The 27,280-nt window shown below is 41.4% G+C and overlaps 1 protein-coding gene across 1 annotated transcript in view; it reads left to right on the top strand.

Moving 5' to 3' along the window:
- The first annotated feature begins 1,807 nt into the window (after positions 1-1,807).
- MYO1E (myosin IE) overlaps positions 1,808-27,280 on the top strand; it is a 178,769-nt gene continuing 153,296 nt past the window's right edge. The window contains exon 1 of the mRNA XM_063089160.1: positions 1,808-2,158. Coding sequence (XP_062945230.1) covers positions 2,156-2,158 — 3 coding nt within the window. The 5' untranslated portion in view covers positions 1,808-2,155. The remainder of the gene's footprint in view (positions 2,159-27,280) is intronic.

The raw sequence follows: 27,280 nt of genomic DNA on the forward strand, positions 1-27,280 counted from the left end.
TCCCTGTGATATATGGAGTCAGACTTACCTGAGAATTTAATGAATCATGTCCGTGTATACCTAGGTAATACACAGTAAATAGTGATGCTCACAACAGGTGCCATGCTGTTTCCTTTCAAGTTCATGCTATGTATTGCTGCTAGATAAATTTCTTAAACTACAGCTCCAAATATGGCAGTTCCTTGTACAAAACTATTGTCACTCCTCATTGTATTCATTTCTTTCCTATAATTATTTATTGCTTTTTAATTTAGGCAGGGACAATGTCTACTCACAGTTTTATCTTCAGTGTCTAGCCACGCTGTCTTATGGTAAGCATTCAATTAAGTTTATTGCCTAACTGAGTGAATGATTACTACAAGAATTTGGACAATATAATTTTCTTTCCCTTTTAAAAATTGAGATATAATTCACATACCATAAGATTCACTTTTCTAAAAATGTACAAATCAGTGGTTTTTTAGTATATTCACAGTTGTGCAACCATCATCACTATCCAATTCCAGAGTATTTTTATCACCTCAGTAAGAAAATGCACACTTATTAGTAATTAGTCTTGTCCTTCCTCCCCCCAGCACCTGTCAAACCACTAATCTACTTTCTGTCTCTGCAGATTTCCCTATTGTTAACTTTCAGATCAATGAAATCTATACTATGTGGTCTTTTATGTGCCTGGCTTCTTTCCCTAAACATATTTTCAAGGTTCGTCCATGTTGTAGTGTGTATCAGTACTTTATTCTTTTTTGTGGCTGAATGATATTCCATTGTATGGATACATCACATTTTCTTTTTACCCTTTCTAGACAAGATAATTTTTAACATCCTTTTCAACTCTATAATCCTATATTCAAGTGAAGGGCTACAACTGAATTTCATAAAGTAAATCATAGTAAATCATTATGCTTCCTAGCTTTTCCATGCCCAGAAGTTTTCAAATCTCATCTTCCACAGACCCTAGGATGGCAGCCCTGTTGTGACCCACCTAGTATCCTTCCTCAGCCCCAAAATAATAAAATCAGACTCCTTACCTTTATTTCAGGATTCTGCTTGGCCCCCATCCCAATCTTCTCCTCATTGCCCACCTGATTTCCTGAAACTCGACACTCTCACTCTGGAATAATGTACTGTTCTGATGGTACTTCTGATTGTTTTCAACAGATATGTGCTGACTGGGCTGGAAGGGGCTTTCTTCTCACCATCTCTCCCCTTTCCCTCTGCTCTCTGCACGTGCAACTTCCCCATCAAACGTCCAAAGGGGAAAAAAGAAAAAAAGAAAAGCCTTCCTTTGTTTTCCAAGGAAATTCAGGTAAAAGGAGGGGTGGGGGAAACGATATTTTTGACTTTCCTCACAATCCAGGAGTAGGAAAGAAAAAGGATTTCCTTTGGGTTGCTGCCACCACTCTGATCTTTTATGCAGATAAAATATTTCCTCCTTAAGAAAAAAAAGGTTCTGGGAAAATCATGCCATTTCAGCTTGGAAGCTAAACCTACTCTAAGCTTCGCGTTAAAAGACAAAAAACAGTGAGGGGTTTACTTCTCTTTCACCGAGGGTTTTCTCGCTAACAGTCCAGGTCTTGCTCCCAGGAGCGAGCCGGCTCCGCAGCGTCCTTTGGAGGCTGGCGGGAGAGCAGGACTACAGGATCCAGAGGTCTCTGGAAACTCCGGCAGCTCCAAGCTTGTTGGCTACTAAGGTTTCCCTGAGGAGTGGCGCTGCGAAAACCAACCCTGATTGGTTAGGCCAGAGCTGAATTCTCCATTTATGGACAGATTGCCCGGCCCGAGCCGAGGCTCAGCCAGAGGAGTTCGGATTAAGTGGCCGAAGAAAGAGGAGCGAGGCAGGGGATCCAGGCGGACCCGCCGAGCGCATCGGACTCACCGGGGCGGGCGGCGAGCTCCGGGTCCGAGTGGACCCCAGCCCTCCGCAGCATGCGCCCCGCCTGCTAAGTCGCCCCCGTCTCGCCCTCACCTAGCGCCGCCGATCCCGCCTGGATGGAGTCCCCCCTGGGTTCCCATTGGCTCCTGTGAGTGCTTGGGTGTCGAGAGCCGGTTTCTGGCGAGGGGAACCAACTTTTGAAGTTCGCCCAGGAGACTGCGTTCCAGCCCCAGCTCCCCGGCAGCCGGCCCGGGCGGAGGCGCGACTGCGGCGCGAGTCACCATGGTGAGTTCGGCGCGCCGCGTCCCAGGACGCCTGACCCTGGGATGGGGCAGGAAGCCCGGGCGCGGGGCACCCACCTTGGGCGCACTGCCCAGGCCAGGGGTGGAGAAGGTGGACGCGGGAGCCGGCACGTCGTGATTTCCTGCTGCTTCCCGTGATCCCGGGCTGGAGGAGAGGGAGCGAGGGGCCAAGGAAAACTTTCTTCCAAGTCGCTTTCTGCGTCGCGAAACTTTTTGTGGCCGGGTTGCTATGGCTGCCAGCTGTCGGAAGCCAGCGTGTGGGCACATCTGTTTTCAGGGGCACGGCCATCGGAGGGATTCCTTTCCTCCTGCTGGGAAGCGGGGAGCAGCCGCCTGTACCCTCGGGTCCCAGCCGGCCCGGGCGAAGTTGGCCAGCTCGCCGCGCCCCCTTCCCTCCCCTGCGTCCCCTCCCTGGCGGCGGGCACCCTCGCGGGCTGCCTCCCTCCCCTCCCCGCCGCGGTTCGGCGGCCGGGCAGCGCCAGCAGCTGTCGCGCCTGGCACCGGCACGCTGGCCGCACAAAGGCAGGCGGGGGCGCCAGGTAGGGCGAGCACCTGGAGGGGGGGCGGGCTGCTGAGAGCGAAAGTGACCCGCGCGGTCTGGAGCCAGCCGGCCTGGACCTGGGGGTGGGGGGTGGGGGCGCCGGCCAAGGGAGGTCTTTGCGCAGGAGAGGCCGAGTAAACACCTCCTGTGGAGGGCCCCACCCCGTCCCAAGTGCGAGGTGACTGGGACTTCGCGGGTGTACAGCGAGGAAGACGTCCTCAGGAGTTTCAAGTTTTTCTTGTTCTTTTTCCTTTGGCCCTTGGGGAACATGTGGAAGTGGCTGCCTCTTTCTCTGCGTCGCTTGTGACTATTTCGCTACCCCTACTCCCCAGCCCAGATACACTCCTCCCGCCGCATAACCTTAGCCGCATCCCTTGGGCTTTGGTGCGGTGTACTTTTCTTTCCGAGGCACAAAAAGCAAGAACTCTATTTTGAGAAGATTGGCAGTCCATCAGAAAAAGAAAAAACGAAAAGTTCTACTGCAAGGCTTCATAGTTTCCACACTTGGCTCTTTTCAAATAGTCCTGGATGAACTAGTCTTCTGGTTTGTTGGGTTTTTTTTATGACTGTGAAAGTGAAGCTAAGTCTAAATGATAACCAGCACAGCACTAATTCAAAAATCTGTATCCCGCATGACCAGCCAGAAGGGCATGTAGCAAAGGCCCGTGGGAACCTACATGCAAAGAGCAGAAGCCGCCCTCGACCCAGTGCTGTTTACTGAAAAGAGTGATTACAGACAAACAAACAGAACCTTTGAAAGCCATCCTCAACCAAAGCTTTTTCTTTTTACATGATCCAAGATTATGTCATCTTTGCCACTATCTAAGAAAATACTTTATCCATAAATGAATTTCCTGTTCCAGTTTTAAGGTTTAAGAAGTCAGTCTACCCACATTTGAGAACCCAACCCCGACACAGAACTGTTTACGTTGAGCATGGGTTTGGGTGAAGCTACCTAGTTGGGCATCTGGCCACTTGAACTTAAGCAACATGATAGTCCTAAGTACTTTAGAATTGCTGTAATTATTTTCTATGTTTCAATATTTCCAAAAAGAAAAAAAAAAAAAATCAGTGTGTTTATGGCAAGAACTTAAAGAACATTACTGAATTAAAATTAACTTTCCCTCGGTTAAACTCATTTGTCGTGCTAGGAAGACTAAAAAGGAGTCTGGGTTGCCATTATTGGAGACCTGGGAAAGTCCAAGTTCAATGGGGGCCCGTTCCTGTTGAAGAAGATGGTTGGTCACAGGGTTGTGGAGCAGGCACTGTCTAAGGAAGAGAGTAGTTTCCAGAGTTGGTCTATTGGAGGACAGGCATGTCTTACCTGTTGATGGGCTCCCTGCCATCAGCATAGATGGGCATGTTGTGGGCCGCCAGGAGACTATCTGTGCATCAGACATAATTGCTGGGCCACAACTCACTGGCGGAAAAGTTGAAACAGCTGGCTGTTCTGAAATAGGAGATGTGCCATTGAGAGGTCTACCGGATTCACAGTAATTTGGCCAAAATTAAATGAATCATTTCTTGCCTGGCGTGAAAAATTAAGTCTGTTTATTAGATATGTGAAGTTGCCTTAGAGCAGAGCATCAACATCTAAAATAATCAGAAACCGCGGTTGTGCTACTTAATGGTTATGTAAGACTCTGTCGAGCCAAATGAGGCTCATTTTGTGTTCCACGTCTGTCTGGGCCTGCCCAATTGTATCCCTCAGTTGCTTAGAACAAGAAGGGAAGGGACATTTCTTTAGTGGGTGTGACCGAGAATTAGCATGGAGAATATAATTCATCAGTAGGCCCTTGGCTGGACTGTAGGGAGATCACCTGTACTGTGGACTTGTGTGTGTGTGGGTGCGGTCTTTTAGGAAGTTTGGTAGCATGTTAGGAAGGCTCTCCACCTGTACCCAAGGACCTACCAAGACTCATTCGGTTGTGACTCGTCTCTTATCTTCCTTCTGAAAACTCATGGTGGGTCACTTGTCCATCTTGGGAAAATCAAGAATACTACCAGGCAATAGTTATTTGTAGCTTTTTCCTTAGGAGACTTGAAGAAGGGGAAAAAAATCTCTGCACATCTTCATAATTTAGTGTACACTGTTTAGGAGGGCACAAAAATCTCCACTGACTATAATTAACAGTAATTCATATCTAAGGTTTCCTTTGTAGAATCTGGCTTTATTGTCATCTGCAAAGGAAGTTCCGCTTTTGGGCTGTGCCCAGTTTGGACCATCTGATGGGCTGAAATCCATGTCTGTAGCTGTGCTACATACTTTGCACCTAGAAATTGTGATACATAGAGTTCCTGTAAATTAAATATACAGAAAGGTATGAGTAGATCCAAATTGGCCATCACCTCTGAAAATGTTCAAGGTATGTTCTCCTTTCCTTACTTGCGTGTTACTTGTGAGTATATTGTAGATATTACACATAAAAATACACAGGACTATACTTAAGAACTTAAAAATCTGATGAATAGTTGACTACAAGTTAGGTCAGTTCTTTTTTTTTTTTTTTGTCTTTTTTGTGACCGGCTGGACCGCGCTCAGCCAGTAAGCACACCGGCCATTCCTATATAGGATCCGAACCTGCGGTGGGAGCGTCGCCGCGCTCCCAGCGCCACACTCTCTAGTGCGCCACGGGCTCGGCCCTAGGTTAGTTCTTTTGGGTGAAGTCATGGCATGTGTTTAGAAAGTCTTAAATCCATTTCAAATATGTGTCCCGGGAAGGTAATCTAGTTCATTTCCACTGATTAGTTTATCAGATTGATAGTAGTCTCCTGTCCAAAATAGCAGAATACGGGAACAGCAAAACAAAAATAGAAAGGAATGGGGTAAAGCCCTGAAAAGTTGTGTTGGAGGCAGAGAGGTTATGGAACAATCTACAGTCCAGGACATTATCTAGCGGCAAGTGTGGGTGGGCCATCCTAGTGGGGAATATTTGGCCAGCCCAGTGGGACAGCAGATGGAGAGGTGTAGGAAGCAGACGGTTGCTGGAGCTGAAAGCCACCTCCTCTACTCTTTTGCTGGGGGCTACAGTTTTACCAGTGGTTGCAAACTCCAAGGTCTGTGGAGGCCAGGATACCATTTGATGGGGGGGAGGCCATCCTCTGGAGAGTAGGTATCACCTGTGTAAAGCAAGCCCCACTTAAAGAAGCACCACTACTCGACCCTACCGGATGGTTACATCGGTCATATTACCAAATTGTCTTGTTTTTCAAGAGAAGCTGGAAATCCTGATTTTTATGCCATATCAGCCAATTTTTGTGTTCTGGTCATAGCTGGGGAGCCAAACAAATGCATCCGCAGGTCAGCTGTTTGCAGCCACTCTGTTGTGAGTCTCAGTGTGGTGTCCTCTGTGAACCATAGTGCTTCCTCATGTTCACTCACCAGCAGGGATAGCTGAACTTCAGCCACATCCCGTCATGACATTAGATTTTTATTGATCCACTCACACCTTCCCACTGGGTTCTCCCTAAAGAGAGGGAGTTGCCTGATGTTTTCAGCTGAGGGAATCTCTAAGCTACTAAAACAGGGAAAATTTGTATCCAGCTGCTACTATTTGGAGCTATCCAAACACCAGTGTAGATGGTTCCATGGATTGGTGAGGCTGTGGATTAAACTTCTCTTTCTTATCCTTCAAGTTCCTCCTCAAATACCCTGGACCCCAATATGGTGCTGATGGACTTCTTTTGTTACTCTTTTCCCAGTTGAATCTCATGAGTTCAAGTTCTCTTTTAGGAATTATCTCCGGGGCTAGATAATGAGCTGCAGGGAGCATGTTGATGACTTGGACTCTGACTTTTTGCTCCTGTGCCTAGGGTTAGCATGTCATGAGCTCATATGAGATTAAATAAAAGAAAAAAACATGTCGTACTTTGCATTTCCTGATGAGATGAGGACTGTGTCTCATTACTTGGTAAGAACTTGTGAAAGCTCTTTTCATTACCTTCAAAAGGCAGAAATATTTTAAAACCTCTATACAAGTGCAAGGCATTATGAGCTTCATAGTGGGATATATAGGAATTAGGTACAGTCGTGATTTTCCAAGTTTGAATCATCTGCTTGTTTTCTGGGTTTTTTTTTACAAATATGCAGCAACTTGTGTTTTTACCAATATGTGATCAAAGTGAGTTTTTAATATCTTTATTTTTATTTTATTTTTTTTACCTTGCTGGGACTTGATATTTACAGAGCAAATAAGGGGTTAAAGATTAAATGCCAAAGGTATTAAAAATAAACATCTCAGCCTTATAAGCACATTCTGTACTCATGGTAAACAAATTGTGTTTTGAATTTCAACTTCAGAATTTATTTTGGCAGAGATGAGAGGTTTGGGGGCATCCTAGCAAAGTATTTTTTTTTTACATATCTCAATGACAGCCACACTTGAGAGAAGTACAACTATAAGAGCCAGCCCTGAAATAATGACATTGGCTTTAACATGCCATAGGACGTACACTGTACATGTGAGTGAAGCCGGCCCTCCCTTCTGAGTTGCCCCCGTGGGAACAACATCATTGCTGTTGTTCAAAGAGCTTTTGAATGATTGCTTATGTGCTACATAAGCAAATCTTTTTTTTTTTTTAAATTTTGTTTATTACCTAAGCTGTTAGTGCCCAGACTGATCACCCATCTTACTCACCAGACTTTGCACCAGGTCCCTCTCAGCTATTGCCAGCAGTTACATCCTGCTTTAAAGGGGAAAATGTTAGCCCTACTGAAGATATGCAGTATCGTGTAGAGCAAGCCATGGAGACTAAAGAGTAGGTCCCTCTTTCCAGAAATTAAGTATAAGAAGTGCCCTGAAGAGGGCCACACTCTCTTGGGTGTTTGAGTTCTGATGAGTTTGTTAAAAATTCATTCATAGCACTTTATAATCATATGCTACATTGTAGAAAGCTCAGAAAAGAGTTTAAGAATTCTATCCTAAATCCTTTTGCTTGATTTTACATAGAGTTCTAGAGTGGTTAAGTGACTTCAGTTTCGTAGCTAGTTTTTGGCTGACGTGGTGCCAGAATCCAAGTGTTCAGAACCCAGTCTAATAAGGACCTTCCCATCAAAGTGTGATGGATTAGAGTCTATTTCCTTAAGAGTCTAGACATGAGGAGGTAGTTTCTTTCTGGGACTCTTCAAGGAAGCCTGCTTGGAGACAGAAAGTTGTTATTTGTTTTTGACTCATTACTGTATCAACTTTAAGAGAGTATAAGAAATAAATTTAGAAAAAATTACCCATAATACCACTACACCCTATTGTGGTAATTATTTTTATGTCTTTGGGTTTCTTTCCAATCTATCCAAACACCCATTGTTTCTGTGTAATTGTAATTATGGGGCAAATATGCAGTCTATGCTCTGTATTTTTCTACTTCTTTTATAAATGCTTCTCTTTGGTAGCATGTTTATCATATTTTGGTGGTGTTATAATAATCCCATGTAGCTGATTACCCAACTTGAGTCATAACTGTATGGAGATCTCCTCCAGAAGTATGTATTGGGGAGAGTTCCTCCTTGCACACACTAAAACTACTGGTCAGTAATGGGCTGCTCAGACTGCTGTGGCTCCTAACACATGGAGCCCCCTCTCTGGTGTAGAGTTAGAGCAGGATGAGTGGGCTTGGGATGCATACTCCACACTCCCAGGTCCTGGCCTGAAGGTGTGTAACATTGGTGTTCCCTTTGGATTCTGGCATTGGCATGCAAATGTGTGATGCCAGTGGGTGCTTGGGCCTCTGGGTCCAACTTGGCAAACATGATTGGGCCTCCTGGAGAACCAGAGTGGTTTTAGGTGGAGGACTTTGAACCCCAAAGTGGAGTAGACAGCCATGCAAAGGAGATGAGCATACATGCATTGGTATGTGGGAATCCTCACCAAATACACTGCCAACTGCCAGGAAATCAAAGATGAATTAGGCACTGCCTCCACTTAAGAACAGCTCACCGGTGAGTGGAGAAATAACAAAGGGCTTCCATATATGTGATTTCATTTCATCCTAGCACCAACGATGATTTTTGTTGCAATTTTACAGGTAAGAAAAAGTGTGGCGAAGGAAAGGGAAATATTCAGGGCCACACAATTTGTATGTAACCAGACAGATCTCCTAACACCATGCTTTTTTAAAAGCAATTGAATAAATTATTTCTAAATTTGACAATTCTGAGACTAAGTATTTGTGTAACATTTTATAATTTCACATACTCTTGAGGGAAAGTAAGACTGTTAAAAAATATACCTTTTTTTGGTTGATTTTACTCAATTCCAGGGTAGGATAATTACACTTAAGAATATTGTCTATTATGAGTAGTAAGGGTCTGAATTTTAATTTCCTTTTTTTAGGACTAGGTGATGTCACACTGGGATCAAGTATAGAAGTAAAAGTAGTACTAGAAAACTGTCAGATCTCAATTAGGTTAAAAAATAGAAAATAAAGGAAATGAGATAACCACAAGAAATTTAGCCATTTAATTTTTATATACATGACAGAAAACAACAACAAAAAAATTAGGATATATTGTTAATCTCGTAGTAATTTCTTTGATGTGACCAACATTGATATTGATAGCAATTTAGGATAACATTACTTGGTAACAGAATGTTTGACAGTATCATTGTCTGAATCTAAGGAATTTTCAATGAAAAAAAGGGGAGGGGGCGGATTTAGTGTCCCAGTAGATTCAGACCTTTGTTAAAGGACATTTTGGATTTGAATATAGCAGCATCAATTAAGATATTTTAAGAGTGTAAATAAAGGTGGCTTCCTCCAATGCTTGGCACTGCTCTAATACGGAAATATGTCTGTAAAATGGTGGTGATTCCCCTTTCCTCCACTACATTGTCTAACAGAGATTCCTAATATTTGGGGGAAGAGGGTCCTCAGGCCGTCTGATAACATGTTAGAAGCTATTGGCCTGTTCCCAGATGGTGTTTGTAATAGCAAAAAACAAACAGAAAATAAAGCATAAAAACAAAAAATCAAGAACAATCTAAATGTCATTGGTAGAGAAACACATAAATTCATATGGCTTTGTGAGATCAGTATGCATAGATCTTACAAAGGTAGTTTTGGTGAAGAAGCTAATTGTAGAAAGATATGAAACCACTTAAGAAAAATTTCAAAAACACAAAACAAGACTATATATTGTTTTGGGATCTATGCACTTATAAATGTGTGTACATACGTTTGTATATGTTTGTATTATTTTTAAGATATAAATCGATGGATGAGAAAGATCCATATTCAAAATACTGAAGGGGAAAGGAGGAAAGGGAGACAACTGGGTCAGTGGACTAATTTCAATGCTATCAGTAATGTTTTATTTGCTTTATATACAAAAAAGAAATCCAAAACAAATATGAAAAAATAGTGTCATTAATTCTAGGCAGTCTATACATAGATATTTCTTTGTTATTCTCTGTACTTTTAACATCTTTTTCCAATTAAGAAGAAAAAATGCATATAAACACACAAAATTCTTCATTTAATCTTAGGAGATTCATAAACCACTGAAGCCCATACAATATCATTTTAAGAGTTGTAATAAGCATTGCCTTAATGTGAATATTAGGGAATATGGTCAATTTTGGATCTATGTCAAGTTATTTTAATGACAGTTGACATACAATCAAATCAATATTAAGTCCCATTGACTGTTGCGTAAAGACCCATAAGGGGATATGTCCCAGGATGTTTAATCTCAGCATCTGTTAATCACCTAAGACTGTGTCCATCAGCTTTTAGTGGAACAAATCATTCCAAACTTGGTGGCTTAAGTAATAAACATTTATTATTTCTCATGATTTTGTGCATCAACTGGGCGGTTCTGGTCTGGGCTCGCTCATCTGATCCCTGGTGGTGAGCTGGTGGCTTGGCTGAGGCCGGATGATCTAGAATGGCCTCACTCACATGTCTGGTATTTGGCCCGATTTCAGCTGGGGCAACGGAGATGACTTGGCCGTGTATCTCTTGTCACAACAGGCTAGTCCTGGCTTGTTTACATAGTAGTGGTCACACCACAGGATTCCCAAGAACAGCAAGAGAGTGCAAGCTGCAAATACACATGCATTTTTTTAAACCTCTACTTGCATCAGGCTTGCTATCATCCACATTGGCCCACAGAAATCACATGGCCAAGCCCAGAGTCAATGTGGAGTCACCTGAGGGCTCAGATAGAGTTCTCCAATCTCAACCTTTTCTCTGTTGACTTTCCTTCATTGGGTGAGTACATAGAGGCAGGAATAGATTCATTGGTAGTTCCAGTTTCCCAGCTGATCCTCTGAATCCTCGCTTATGACAGAGAAGCCAGTGTTGCTCCTGATATGTCCAGTGTTGTTTCCCCAGCATGAGGAATCAGGGCTACAGTTCTATTGTATTGATGGAGACTCAGTCTGATTCTAAAATTGCTATTTTAGTTGGAAAAAAGGTAAAAGCAGAAGCTAAGAAGAAGAAAAATCATTTTCTATCTGTTAAATGGAGCTTTGTGAAAATAACAAACATTCAACTTATGTCCAAACTTACAGAGCAATGAATCATGCCAGTCAGACTGGACTAGTGGCCTGTTGGACAGAAGGGTGGAATCTGGCCTGCCAAGGTGGGGACAGTACTCCTCGCTGCCTAATGCTGCCTTTTCAGCCATCTCTGTGCTGTCCATGTGGAGAAAGACATTTCCTCACTCACACAAAAAAGCTTTTTTTCCTTGGTTGAAAGTCATGTCTTTTGGACTGTTATATGGTTCCCAAAATAACTCTGTGTCAATTCCGTATTCTGTGAGCCACAGATTGTGCTATCTGTGGGCTCCTCAACAAGATGTAAATTGAGTAGGATTAATTTAGCTTTGTGCACAGGGCTCAAAAACTCCATTAACCTACAGATCTTTCACTTTGACGTTCTCTTTCTCTCGATGGAAAATGTAAAACTACACAAGTGGAGAGAAAAGTAGTCCCTCCATGCCAACGATTGACAACTCGTGGCCAGTCTTGTTTTCTCTATTCTCACCTTCCTCTGGTTTATTTTGAGGTGAATCCTAGATAGTATAGCATAGCATTTCATCCGTAAATATCTCCACATTACATTCATTTTTAAATACAGCAAAACTTGGCACTAACTTCTCTTTGGACTGGAAGAAGGCATATGTCTCAGAGAACCAAAACAAGTAGCTTCACTTTGACCTTTAACAGAAGGGATTTTGTTTTACAGAATAATGTAGACATCTCCAGTCACTGAGGGGACTTCCTCAAGCTTGGCTGAGTCTCATGCACAGTAGGGTCTGGCAGTGGTGTCCTGTCATCTCTAGTCTTGGTGTGCAGGACAGGGGTGGCTCCCTGACCCTACAGTCCTTGTTCTACTCGGGTACTACCGTTGGGTACAATTGGTAGGTGAGTTTGTGGTTACTAGTCTCTTCATACCTCCTTACATGTACCTATATCATGGTAATGGCTGTAAAAATAATACTTGTTTCTTTCAATGATCAGATACCTTTAAATATACAATTTCAAGTTGAGAACTATCCCAGAAACCACTTGGAGGGGGTGTCTATGAAATTGTTTCTGTCTTTGTTCATCTGTGCATTTTTTCCTGGGACACAGACTCATAAATCCCTAAAGTGGTCCATGGCCTCCCCAAATGACCGTCTAAGGTCCAGAGAATTTAAGTGGCCTGGCCTGGGTCTCCAGGTCACCTGGCAAATTAATAGCAGAGTTGGCTCTAGAATTGGCAGAGACTAGAATTGGCACTAGTCTCTTGACCCACAGTCCAGGTATCCTGGTCCTAAAGCTGTTTTTACTGGATGTTTGAAAGTCAGACATCATAAAGCATTATTATTAGAGAGAAGGGAGGTTGAAAGAAGTAAATTAAAATAATTTTTTGTAAGATTCTCAGAGACACTAAAATAATAAGACAAGTTAATGTGAGGCAGTGGTAGATATTATGTGCTGACAACTAACTTGATTTTTTAGAATAACAAAATAGTAAAACATAAAAACAGTGTCACAGCATTGGTTTCATGTGTTCAGGTTTTCATGTTTTTCTGTGATCACAAAGTGAAATATGTCCAGTACAGACTTCAAATATAAATCAGCGGCATAAAGTTTTGACTTTATGTAAAGTAATTGAAAGCCCATCTTTTTCCTGGTGAGGATTAGTATTTACTAATTGAGAGCACATAGGAAGGCAATTGCTGGGCTCCAATGACTGGACTCTGGAGCAGATTTCTGTGCCTCGTTGCCATGATCTAGGACTAGGACGTGGGGTGTAGAAAAACTGGGATAGCTTCTTCCTTCCAGCCCTTTTTCTTGCCCTTTCCCATACCCCAACCAAATCCTCCGTCTAGTGTGCCTTTGTTTCCCACAAGGCCTCTTGTCCATCTTCCACTGGAAGTTTCCTTCTGGACCCAGGAGGGAGAAGGAGGGCCTTAGAAGGCAGGAAACATAGTTTGCACCTGCTCAGAGGTGAGGAAACATAATTAGGGCCACCAAAAGAAGGGGAGCTCTCTTCTCCCATATCAGGCCCTCTTTACCCTCCTCCATGCGGCCCTGCCTAGCGCCCCTCCAGGACAGTGTGTCAAGCATTGTCTGCTCTACAGAGACAACGAGGCACTGTCCTCTTTGTTTGGGGCAATGAATCAGAGTCTTCAGTTTTTTTCAGTAGTTCTGTATAAGTGTTATTGGCAAAGATGTATTTTATGTACTCCAATATAAAATGTAGTGAATTGCAAGATTCTAACCCTTGCCAAGTCCTAGGGCTCCACCTCTGCAGTGTGGCTTCAATGAAGCTCTTACTTTGTCTCTCACCTAGACCTTCTGACCAAATTCAACCACTTGCTGCTCCGCTTACAGGCTTGGATATTCTCCTGCAGCTTGTGTCTGACTGGAATCAATTCCCTCCCTGTCCCCATCCCAACAGTTTAGTTTTGGGTTGGTTTTTAGTCCAACCCTAATTCCACCTTCTTGGAGTTTCATAGTTGAAAGTTATCTCCTTCAAAATCTCATGGCACTTTATCTACAAAGATTTTATGATTGTTTATGCACATTTTATCTTTCCTCTCTGATCAGTTACATTTCAGGTAGCTTTGTTTCCCAACCTCTCCTCACCCCTCTGTCTGTTTTGTGGCTTGCCATTCTAGGGATACAATACTATTTTACAACTTAATGGGGAAAAAATGCTGTAGTTCCTTCTGCCTGGTGAATATACATTCTTTAAAATTGCACTCTAGGTCTTTATCTGAGAGACAAAAGCAGAATGCAGAACTGCCAACACACTGGAGCACTCGCAAAATCCACTCCAGTGAACCCTGCTCTTGGTTACTCAGGTGATGGAAAGAAAACAGGAGTGGATTGGTTGAAAGTACCGTGTGATCCAAATGTCACCAGAGCCTTTGATTTTAGCTGGAATGAAGTAGTCTGATATGTAGGTGTCACACCTCCCTTCGTTCGGCTTGCCCTTTGGGAAGATGGGTTGGTGAGGACAGGGAAGAGAAGACAGATAGATACTTAAAAGGGCACCTGAAAGCCGAGTCGCTCATCCACAGAAGGCAGTAGAAAGCAGTCTCTATTCACGTGGTGCCTTCCTTCACTCATCAAGCAGCTGTAATATTGAAATCAGAGCACACACCTCCCCCACCCCCAAAACTGTAGGAATCTGCAAAGAAAGATAGTTCTCCCAGAAAAAGGAATCTATTCTATAGGTTGCCACTGATTTTTCACAAGTGTAGATGTTTAAGAAATAGGCAAAGATAATAGATGGAAGAAGAAATTGAAAGAATTGAAATGGGATTTTGCAGTAGTTTATTGCATGTGATTTTGGAGGACAGGATGAATTCAGATGTTTAAAATTCACACACGTAACCCAAAGACTGTTAATGTCACTGTCCTCGTGAAATCTTTGTAGTGGAACTCATCGAGTAACGAAATTGGTTCAGATCCCTGTACTGGTCCAGCCACACAAAAAAATGTAGCAAAATTGGTAGATTTGCACTTTTTGAGCTTTTTGCAGTATGTTTTCTACGCTCATCTCCAGGTGGAGGGGTGAGTATCCCAAGCTCTATAGAGTATAAAAGAAATGGCCTCCTATGTGAGTGGCAGGAGAGAAGAGGGTTAGTCCAGGGAACCCGCGTGATCTGGAAAGACACGTATGATCACCAGCTAAAACAATGGAGTGAGGAATGTTCAGTGGCTTGTAGACAAGGAATGGAGGAGGTGAGAAAGGCAGGGTAGGTTTGAGTCCTCCTGCCAATCAGAGGTTTTTGAGTGACATTAATTCACTAAACATTTGTCTGTTGTTCTGCCCTACTTGGCTGTAAACTCCTGAAGGGGACACTGGGTCATGCTCTTGGCTCTTTTTGTATTTCCATCACCTAGCGCAATGACTGGCATGTTGTGGAATCAGCAGCTTTGCTGAATTGAACCAAGCTCTTCCCCAAAGATTCTAGACCCAAAGTGCCTAGAGGGCCAAAAACCTTCCAATTCAACTTGGTTGCAGCAACGCAGCCTCCAATGAATGAATGATGGATGAGTCAGTGGAGTAAAGTAGACAACTAATTGAAAACTGGAAATGTTTTTCAAAGATAAAAATAGGCCCCTCCGATAAAACCACTAGGGCTTCCTCTTGCATTTTCTTTTAATAGAGCAGGAAATTAGCGAAATCAGTGAGCTCCTGCAGGAGGCAGTGACTGCACAGGGAAGCTGGGTGGGCTGGAAAGGCTTCTACGTCTGATTCTCTCTTCTTTTCTTCCAACTCCTCTTGCACGGAGAGGCTAAGCAATTGCCATACAACCAGTCCTGACTTGTCCTCCCAAGGGGTGGTGCTGCTCTTACCCAGCAGAAATGAAAACAGAATTCACCAGGGCCCTTTCCACTCAAAAGTTCCCAACTCAGATGGAGCCATTGCAGATCAGGCACCCACCTGGCATGGAGATGGCAGCCTGTTCTAGCTGGTTCTGCCCTCCAAGACCACGCTGACCTGAAGAGCACTCCGCTCCTTCCCCCCACTCTCTCCCTTCCCCTCTACCCCTGAGTTAGGCTTTTCTAACTGCTGGGGAGGAGTGCTTAGGCTGTTTTTGTTGATATGAAAGATCACTGCCAGATTAAGAGATAGGATAAAAAGATTTTCCTTGTTCAGCTATATGGCCCTTCAGAACATAAAATTTCCTGACAAAGTTTATATATCTGTTCTGACTTAAAGAAGCGTATTTACTGCCTTTGTTTTTCTCTAAGACTAACCGATCACTGCCTACGTGGGATCTGGTGTTGCTTGCCTCGAGGGCCAGATAATCTCAAAGGAGACATGCTAATTGTTAATTGTTTTATTTATTTCCACTCCTCACAAATTCTAGTAGCTTCATTTGCATTGAGAGAACTTTTTTCTAGTGTCTTGGCATTTCCTTTGGTTTTGAGTGGCTCTTAATGTTTGCTCTTAATGTTTTTTGAAAGGTTGGTCAGCCCTTAGTGATAGGTGTGGCTTTCTGTAAACAGGTTTTTCTGGGTGTGTGATGGAGAAAGTGAGAGAAAGGGAGAGAGTTTTCTTTTTTTTTTTTTTTTTTGTCGTTTTTTCGTGACCGGCACTCAGCCAGTGAGTGCACTGGTCATTCTTATATAGGATCCGAACCCGCGGCGGGAGCGTCGCCGCGCTCCCAGCGCAGCACTCTACCGAGTGCGCCACGGGCTCGGCCCAGGGAGAGAGTTTTCTTAAAAAAATTATATACCCTCTATCTCTGCACACAGACTATAGATTATTTTGGAGCCTGATATTTCTGATGACATTTATGTTCACATACTTTAGGTTTTGGGGTTAAAAGATTAATGTGTACAAGGGAATGGTGATATTTAGCCAGGCAAAAACTACACATTTACAGTGCTGTGGTTTGCTTTTCAAAATGTAGAAATGTGGTGAAGGTTTGTTTCTTCACCTATGACAAAGAATTCCAAGTATAAGACTATTCTGATTCGTATAGTAAACAAATTTTCATAATTCTTGTGTAAACGGGACGTTTTAGATCAAAGAACTTTATAATGTACTCGGACAGCAGTTCTTAATGCAGGGGGGAATCTGACTTTTGGAAAAGGAAAATGTGAAGGTTAAAGAAGTTTAAATCCACTGATACTGGTTAAATCTAGGTGAGCTGGCCTCTTTAGAAATGCTTCCTTTCCCCATAATCTGGAGTTTGGGAATTTCATAGCTGGGAAATCATGTATTAGATCTTAATGTTGTATGTCACTCAAACAAATACAGGATAATGCTGTTTTGGGAAGTGTTTGTGGTTATACAGGATTACATGGTGATGAAGAGTTTTCAGTGACTTCCAGTTTCTGAGAGTGTTCTGTGCTTTGCATTCTCAGTAATTCCCTCTGGAGACCTTAGAGCCTTTGAGGGGCTGGGTATGCTTCTGCGGATTTAACTATTTTCCATGCCGTTGAAAAGAGAATCTGCTTTAACCAACATTGCTGAGAACCCACTCTGTACTGTCCAGTATTTGTACCTCCTTTGAGGTAGGTATTATTATTTACTGTGGTTTATAGATGAGGAAAGAATAGAAGAATTAGGTCACCTGCTCAAGGTCACCCATCTGAAAAGTGACAGAGAAGGGATTATGAATTCTGGGTTACCTGAATCTAAGGTCTGCTTTGGAGAGGAGCTGTCTGTTTTGTCCCTAGACACATAGGTACTCAACTAGCAGCATGGGTATCACCTGGGATATTAGTAGAAATGTATAACTAACTCCAGACCCTCTGTGCAGACCTACTGATTCTGCATCTGCGTTTTAACAAGATCCTTAAGTTATTGCAAAGCTCTTGTGCATAGTGCTTAAAACTGGTTTAAGTGAGGTAACATGACTCTGAGCATGTCCCCAGAGGAAGTCTGATGATTGCCCTCCAGGCTATCATCCAAGGAGAGGGATGCAGCCAAATATCCCAAGCTTTCAGGGATGCCACTATCATCTCTAATTATCCTGCTCAAGCAAAAATTAAAGGCAATTCTTAGGAGTAAGACTAAGGGAAATTTTTCTCCTAGACAATTCTGTAGTCAAGCTGGCCTTAAGTCAATGCACAGAGTAAGTAGTTGTCTACAGCATGTTGGGAGAGCTCTCAAGCCAGAGTATCTCCTCCATGGTTACTGTGGATGCCAAACTTTCTATCATTACTGATCCCTCTGAACTGGTCTATCAAATCTTCTCCTGAAGAGGTCAAGAACAGCTTTGTCAGGCTAGAGAAGGAAGAAAGAGATCCAGAATGGGGAATACTAATAGCAAAAATTAGAGACAGGCATTGACAAGAGCCCAACCTCCAGAACACTCCAATCCTGGGGCTGAAGAGAGTGTGCTTTACCTTGGCCTCCTAACTGGTTTTCCTTTTAGAATTCCCCCAGGCATCTACGCTGGCCATAATAGTGTCCTTGTCTGTCAGTCTCCTCCTTGCCTGAGACCTGGTGGTTCCCAAGACCTGTGAGCTATATCTTCAGGCCTCTTATCCCTAGGAATGCACATGGTCCCCAAGGGCAGGTCCTACTCATCCGGTTTCTCTTTGTGTCTGTTACTGTATGCTGAATGATGGATGTCCTTTTAAATTTTATCTATATCCTTTTCATTCTCCTCGTTTCTTAGAACATTTCTGAATTTCTACAGCCACAATCATAGGGAACAAAAGTTGATGGAACTGTGACTCAGTGTGTCCCCCAGCTAGGGCGTGAAGGTGAGTCGGCAGGCTGCAGCAGTGGAGCTGTTCTGGTGATCCAGGAAGAAGTTACCCTCCTCCCCATTGCTTCCTGGAACTGAGTGAAACAAATTATTTAACTCTGTACTTCAATTTCATTTTCTAGAAAAATGAAGTAAAAATAGCTTACATTCTCTTTTCTAGTGGTGATGCATTGAATATTAATAAGAAAATTATAAAATGCTTGGGATCCTGTCATCGAGACTGTGGAAAGTATCACGGCTGAAGCTCCACACTGGATGTCCCTTCTTTCTGACTCTGCTGCCTCCCTGCAAAGTTAGAGGCAACTCTCCCAATACAGTTATTACACTAGCATTTTGCTAACAAACTTATTCAAGTCCTGGCTCACTAAACATTAGGGAAAAAACACTATTTCTTTCCAATCTTTTAAGAGGTTGTCTTTGAAAGAGTCGTATGTTGTCTGTTAAGGAAATACTTGAACATTGGAATCAATCAAGTAAGGTTAGAAGTGTTTCAGGAAAATAGATACATCTCTGCTTTACCTGCCCAGCCGCAAACTTTGCTGTCTACTACTTTGGGGAGGGATGAATGGCACATGGAAAGTGCTTCAGCTTTTGTTTTGCAGAAGGTTATATGGCCAGCACAGAGAATAAAAATCACAGAATGCAATGAGTTACTAATGCTTTCATTGAATCTGGGCAGGGTAGTTTGCCTATTTGAAAAATACTTGTCAAAATTTCTCATCACTCTCCTCTCTAACTGGCTGGGTAGTATTTTTTTTTTTTTTTTTTTTTTTACAGGAGAATGTTATTTAGCCTTTATTTTATTATTATTTTTTTATTGAAACATAGTTAGTTGTATGTATCTGTGGGGTACAGCATTGAATATCAATACCTGTGTGCAATATGTGATGCTCAAACAAGGATGATTAGTAGATTCAACATTATACTGTGTAATTGCTTTTCGTGGCCCCTTACCAATTTCTCCCTTACCCCCTTCCCCCTTTCCCACCTCTGGTAACCTCAATTCTGCTCTCTCCTTTTGAAAATTCAATATATTATTGTGATTGTTTTATCTTTCTATTTGTTTATTTTATTTTTTTTTAAGCTCCCACTTATGAATGAAGACATGCGGTATTTCTCTTTCTGTGTCTGGCTTATTTCACTTAATGCAAATTTTCTCCAAGTTCATCCATGTTGCAGCAAATGGCAAAATTTCATTCTTTTTTATGGCTGAGTAGTATTCCATATGTAAATATACCACATTTTCCTTATCCAGTCATCTGATGATGGATTTTTAGGTTGGTTCCAACTCTTGGCTATAGTAAATAGAGGCTGAGTGTTTAAAGAAGGCTTTTGAATTGAAATTTATTGCATAGAGTGAGTTCAGTTCATGCTTTTGTATGTGGTAGATTGTTTGCAGTGCATTATAGGAATAGAGGAAATACAACCTTTTCTTCCTTAACCATGGGCTGGAAGAAACACAGCCTTGTCTAAAAGCAGGCAAAACACACGATTATATCTGTTTTATATTCTGTAGGACAAAATCATCTGTTAGAAAACAATAATTGCAAGTAGAATTAATGTAGAAGGTTTAGATGTTCATATGAGAAGTTATGGGAGGAAAAGAAAATAATTGCTAACTAATAATTACCACGAATAAGATTTCAAATTATCCTTTTTTTTTCCCCCCCCCCTCTGCCTGGGTGTCCTGCCACCATGCCCAAGTCTTAGATCTAAGTTTCTAGATCTAGGCTCAACAGAACCCTGTCCTCTGGATCCCCAAGCCCTCCCAGACAGACACCTTCCTCCTCCATATGCCATGGCACCTTGTTTGAAATGTTTTTACGTCATGTATTATAGTCTACCTTTGTTAGAACTATAAAGATTTTGTCTCATTAAGATGTTGAATTCCAGAGAGCAAGGGTTATTTCTGACTTATAGCCACTGGTCTCAGTCTAGCTTAGATTCACCTGTGGTGCTTTTAAAAAAATTTCGACCCTCGTAGTCCATTGTAGATCAATTGAAATCAGAGTTCCTGGAGGCAGGATTCAGACACAACTGTATTACTTTTAAAAGTTTCCTGGGTGTTTCCTAAAAGCAGCCAAGGTTGAGAGCCACTGTTAGTAGATATTTAGGAATTGATGGCTGTGTCACAATTGGGTACAACACCAAATGCAAACTGATCAGGACATATTTTCGCCATGCTGCAGCAGTCCACATAACTTAGGAAATCTGTGGTTTTTTTAGTTTTTTTGGTTAGAAGTGTATTTGTTTAATACATCTGACTTTTGTAAAAGGAAACTGGTTCCCAGGGGACTTTACAAAAGGTGAACCTTTGTGAATAGCACCTGGGGCCTTCAGCACCTGGTGAGGCTGTGGCGGCCTGACTGATGTCTTGTAACCTGAGACCTCCTGCCTCCTCCCCACTTAGGAGCTGTATCCCAGACCTAAGTCCTCCAAAACACGGTGGGGCCTCAGAACCACCTGGGGAGGTGATTCAGTACATTTGAGTTGAGGCTCAGAAATCTATTTTTCTCAAGTGTTCCAGGTGATTCCAGTGGGGAAACTGAGAGCTGCGAACCACTGCTCTATAGCTCTGTGGAATGCAAAATGATGTGCATCTTGTATCGTAAGCAGTGGAGTGTTTTTCAGCATATTTTCTGTAGAACTTTTGTGTATTTTTAAAATATAGATCCTTATGTTCTGAAATCTACTTTTCTGGTGTGAGGGAGGGATATCCATTTTTTCAAAAGGATAGTTAGTGGTCCTAAAAATAATTTATTAAATAATGCATTCTTTGTCTTCTGTTCCGAAGTGCCACTTTATCCCATGTTAAATTCACATCTATCATTTGTTTCTGGCCTCTTCAGTTCCATTGATCCTTTCCTCTATCCTTTTTTTTTTTTTTTTTTTGTCTTTTTCGTGACCGGCACTCAGCCAGTGAGCGCACCGGCCATTCCTATATAGGATCCAAACCTGCGGTGGGAGCGTTGCTGAGCTCCCAGCGCCGCACTCTCCCGAGTGCGCCACAGGCTCGGCCCCTTTCCTCTATCCTTGAACCAGTTACCGGTACCACACTGTGTAATTACTCTAGTTTTAGAATATATTTTTATATTTGTTTGGGCAAGACCCCACTAATTATATTCCTTTTTAAATGAGTTCTTGGCAATTCATATTCATTTACTCTTCCAGATAAAATTTAGGATGAATGTGTCAGAGTTCCAAAACAAAGTCTCTTTAAAACTCTGGTTGGAGTTGTATGGACCCTGTAGAGCAATTTGAGAAGGTGAATGTCTTTATAACTGAGTCTTTATATCCAGAAATATAGTGTCCATCTTTAGCAGCTCTTCTTTTCAGGCCTTCAGGAAATCTTTATGCTGTTCTTTACACAGTTCTTTCATATTTCTTATTAAGTTGATTACTGGCATTTTATAACTTTTGTTCCTGGTTTGAATGGGATCTTCCCTAGAATACTGTCTTTTGAAAATATTATTATTTTTTTTTTGCAGCTGGCCAGTTCAGGGATCGAATCCTGGACACTGGTTTTATCAGCACCATGCTCTACCTAACTGTGCTAACCGGCCAGCCCTATTAATAATTTTATTTATATTTTGTTCTTATTATTTGATGGCTATCATGTCACAACCCACAGAATTATAAAAGAATCTTATTTATCTGAATATGAAGGGATTATAGCATACTGATTCATCCCATTTTTTTACTCTTGATTAAAAAAAATGAAACAATGTCTCCCCAAGTGTCCTAGTGCGCTGTTCTTCATTAATAGAGTAGCTGGGACCATTGTGCCATCATTGCTAAGACGGGTGCAGAAGGAGCTGAAGCTGGGCTGAATGTCTCGGTGGCAGGATACACCCTGCATCTGGTGCTTCTGAATAAATCCCTGGTTGGAAGCCAGATGTTAAGTGATGCACCTCCTCGTCCTAAAGGTCAAGAAAGCACAGTTAAAAGCAGAAAAGGGAGAGACATGTTTAATTCTGCTTAGCAGAATGAGGGATTCAGAAGTGGGAGCCAAGTCTTTGCTCATAATTTCAGAAGGAAAAAAGAATGATTCCAAGAAACAAATAATCCTAAGAACTAATTATATAAAAGTGTTTTGCAAACTATAAAGTGATATTCAGATGTATTAGGAGATACTAACTCCATGTATTTTAACTACATTTGAAGGACTTTTCAGAAAGACAGCAATGCCACTGCTGGATAAAACCTGATTTGTCTACCCCAGGATTCTTGCCACAGCTTTGAAGGAAGTTTTATGTGAAAGCAAAGGAAACTGTAAGATAACTCCTTAATCCAGAAACGTGTCTAAACCATGAATAGCACACAGAAAGACTTGGGGATGCTGGGAATTGGTGAATGTGCTGTCTATCCATAGCATCCACAAGCTTTTTACTACCCCACTCCCCAAGTGAGGGCATGGGATGAGTTAACAGTCCCATCCCTGCTTCCTCTCTCTTTGCATTTCCCCGTCTTTCTCCAATCATCTCATGCACAGGAAACATAAAAGTAGCTAGGCAATCCTATTTTTTGAAAGCAGGACAAAAGCCAAAGTTAAAGGTAAATGCTTAACTACTCAGGTTCTAATAAGCTAGTGAATGGAGAGTTTTATGTACAAGAAAATAAAGTATTCTGTATACCCAGGAAATTAAGTTACTTTACTCACCCTCATATTTTCACTTCATATTCTGCAGCCATGAAATAAGTAGAGGTCCACTTTTTTGAATGTTGATTTTCTTCTTAAGGGAAAGGTTAGGAAAACAATGTCTGCATTAAGAATAAAATCTGTCCAGAGGACCTGTTTGTTGTGACTGGGAGGAGTAAAGAGAGGAGAAAATAACAATGAGAGACCTAGAAATGACCTAGAAATCTAGAAATGACAAGGAATTCCTGGAACTAATATTTTACTTAGGATCTTTGTTTCTATACTCACAAGTGAATTTAGATGTCTAGATGGTTTTACTGGTGAGTTCTGTCACACTTTTAGGACAGCCAGTTCTAATAAACATTTTTAGAGCTGAGAAAAGGCAAGATTCTGAATTTTTTTACTATAAGGTTAGAAAAGTGTTTTCTCAATTAAAAGCACTGGACAAGGATGGCACAGGGAAAGAAAACTAAGGCTAATTTCACTCATTAGCATAAATGCCATCTCATTTTAGAATTTTTGAGGTGGTTTGGAAACATCCAGACCACACTTGCTATTTTGGGGGGTAAGAAAACTACGAATCAGAGTGGCAAATGCTTTATCCAAGGTTATAGTTTCACAGAGCTATAAACTGCAGTTTCCAGATTCCAAGTTTAGGGAAGGCCTTTTCTTGCCTCTCCAGAGTCAGAGCAGCAGCCCTGTCAGGGAAGGGGAGGGAATTTGAGTGAGTGAGGCCGGCCATGTGCTCTGTGTGGATTATCTCCCATAATCTCACATCTGCTGACTGAAGGAGATTCTACCAGCTCCATTTTACAGAAAGGAAAAACTGAGGTTCAGAGAGCCTAATGTGTGCTGAGAGTCACCTTTGCTTTTTTATGCTACTTTTCTTTTGCAAAGTTCTGTGCTTTGCTTAGATTTTTTTCAAATTAAAATCCTTCAGCCACCTTTCTGCTCAGTCACCCTTTAGGGAAAGAGCTTCCAGTAGCTAATGTGTTTAATATACTCTGGCTTCTAAAGTCCCCTCTCTTTAGAGAGAAATGGCTTTTTTTTTTTTTCTTTCTTTCTTTCTTGGTATCTTTTTTTCTTCTTCATAAAAAGTTAGACATTTTAGAAATTTTCTTTTTCTTTCTAAATAAATTACTTCAAATTACTTTGCAAGCTATGAAAATAGGTGAGTTGGTTTAAAAAAAATGATATGCTAGTTTGGGTCTTTGGTGCCTTAGTATCTATTGATTCTTCTTGCCTATAAACTGGCTACTCTTCTGGCTGCTTATATTTATTGAATCTACATATTAGGCTCTTTTAAGACCTTTCTTAAATACTTTCTTCCTGATTTTATCCCCAAATAAAATCAAATGTTATAAATTTAGTTTTAATTTTAACTTAAAATGTCTACGTAAATTAGAAGAAAGAAATAGTAACAGGGGAGTGACCTCAGAAAAGGCAATTATTTATAAAGACGACTGTAAATATGTCACTTGACTCTACACGTGGTAAAAACTCAGTGAGTGAGATCATAGAGAACCACCCCAAGTCTTACTCTTCCCTATCTTGACAATTTTCCTCCTCCCTCCCATATCCCATAGAAATTAGATTGTCTAGACAAAATGTAACAAGAACACAGCACATCATGGAAATAGAACCTCAACAAAACAAGGTTTTATGTGAAAAGTTTGCTTTAATTAATTTAAATGTCAGGCTGGATTTTTAAATGTTTTAGCCCTCTGATGACTAAAGTATGAAGGCAGGGAAAACCCCTCCATTTTTTAGCCTTTAACCATTGCCCAGTCTCCTTCCCCTTGTATATCCACGTTGCACCCTGGCTTTTGTGTTCACCTCTGAATTTCCTTGGAGCTCCCTTCACTCTGAAGAATACAACTATGACTTCTTTTTCCTTTCTACTTTGCAAATCCAAGTACATTTATTCCCACTCAGCTATAAGGTTCATACATTGAATTCTGTTATGCATATTTAATATTGTTTTCATTGCTATGTATTCAAATTGTACCTTTCTCTAGTTGGGGATATTTATGAAAAAAGAAACTGGAGGTTGACTATAGGAAAGAGAAAGAAAATGGGTGACAGACAACTGTGTTAGGAGAGAGAAAAGAGATAATCAGAGAAGGCCTGGGAAGGGAGTCTACCCTTCTGTGTCTGCTGGGAGGTGCTTTGGTCTGGAGGAAGGTGGTCAACAGAAGGCTGGACAACTCTGGGTCCTGCAGGAGTGGACTTGAGAAATACCAACTCCACAGTACAGAATAGGTTATGTCCAAGATTTTCCACGTCAGGTAACCAAATTATCTTATTTTTCTGTCTGCACTTGGGAGCCAGAAGGTCAGTCAAACATTTGGTTAGAGAACCAGGTCCAGGGAAACATCTCTTATTACATGTAAAATCTGCATCCAAGTACTATAAATCTGAAATCATGCATTAGAACCACTGGAGAGAAGACCCTAAAAGGTTTCTGACCATCGAGGGATGATAAAATGGAAGTTAAGAGTTTAGTATCCATTATTATTAATTCAAGATGAATAAAATGTTATTGACATTTCTTTATAGGGTGCTGTCCTTATTTTTAAATGTCTATTTTTAAATGTTGATGAGATTTTCATAGTTTCACTCTTGCCTTTGGTCCTCTTGCACTGTTTTCCCCATACATCCTAAATTTTTATCCAAAGATATCGTTCAGGGACCTTGTTCCTTCTGCCTGTGGGAGTGGTTACAGGTTAGGGAGGGTTGAAGCTGTCTTTCACAGCTCAGCAGACTAGGTGGTTGCCAGCCCCAACACTCCTGTGAGCCCACGGGGACAGTCCTGGGTGGGTGCTGAGGACCTTGGGGAGCAGGGTTGGCTCAGTGTTTCATGGAGCAAGCTTAGGGGGAGGTGTTCTCAAACCACAGAGGAAACAATTTTCTCTGTTCCCCACTTCATAATTCAGCAGACCATGTCTCTTCATGGGTTTGTAATAAACATAGTCCTCTCTGACCAACAGGTTAAATAACTCAGAAAGTTTGCTAGAAAGAGTCAGGAATGTACTGTGTACTGAGTAAGACATTTCAACTTCTCTTTGAAGCAAAAGAAAAAGTTTAACACTGACCTAGTTTACATGGCTATTATTTAAAAATCCTGTTAATGAAAATAGAAATTCACTTGTAAATAGAAGAGTTTACCAAATTTCTAAGCAATTGGTTAAGTTTTTTTTTCAAACTTAAATAATTCTACTTGCTCTGCCTCGCAATGTAATTGTTGCTAGGGGGTCACTTTAATTACACCTAGTAGCTGAGTCTGCAAATACCACACAGCTTACTTCAGAAGGATTTAGTTTGATTAATTTACACTCTTGGGTGACATTTCTCAGTTGATAGGAGGGGGAAAAAAGGAGCTTAATTTAACCACTTTAGACACATCATGGATGGGGAAATGTAGGGAGTATGTTTAGGCAATTTGCCTTATTACTTAAGTGGAGATGTTTCTAAGCTTAGGTTTTACTTTGTCCTGTATGGACTTTATGAGAAAGATATTTTAGACTACGGTAGTTTGAATGTTCTTTTAAGTCTGGTACTGAAGGCTAAAGCTCTATTTTCTGCCAAATGTGAAACAGTAGAACAGAATAAAACCATGTGCTTTCCATAATAAAAATTATACCTGATGTGTGTTCATGTTTAGAAAAATCACGATCAAGCCCACCATTTGTAGATATGGATAACACAACTCCTTTGGTGAACAAAATCGGTTTCATCATAATTGCCTGCCTTTATACGTTTTGTTTTCATGCCTGTAGTAAACTCAATTTGGTTATACTTTAAAAATAGAAAGTAGAGTATGGAGCCTCGGTTTGAGTCTTGGCTCTTGTCATCTTAGATCAATTCCCTCAGTTTTCACGTCTGTAAAATGGAAATATTCATAGTATTCATAATAATAAATCGCCTCCTAGGGTTGTTACAAGGAACAAATGCAGTAAAGTATCTGGAAGTATTTTGTAAGCTATAAACAAATTAATAATTGAAAAGAGGTGTTATGTAAATGTAGATCTGCATTAAAACTAAGGGTTCTTGGTGTGTACTATGTGAATCACTGGAGGTAACAGAGAATTTTCCAATGGTCTGATACATGTCCAAGAATCAAGTCTCATTAAAAACATATCATTTTAAAAATAAAAGACACTTACCATGGCATTCCGAGATCTAGATTTAAAGGGACAAAAATAAACATTAAACAGGTTTTTGTTATGGTTGTTGTAAATCCAGGAAA

Source organism: Cynocephalus volans, chromosome 3, assembly GCF_027409185.1.
Source record: "Cynocephalus volans isolate mCynVol1 chromosome 3, mCynVol1.pri, whole genome shotgun sequence".
Lineage (NCBI taxonomy): Eukaryota > Metazoa > Chordata > Mammalia > Dermoptera > Cynocephalidae > Cynocephalus > Cynocephalus volans.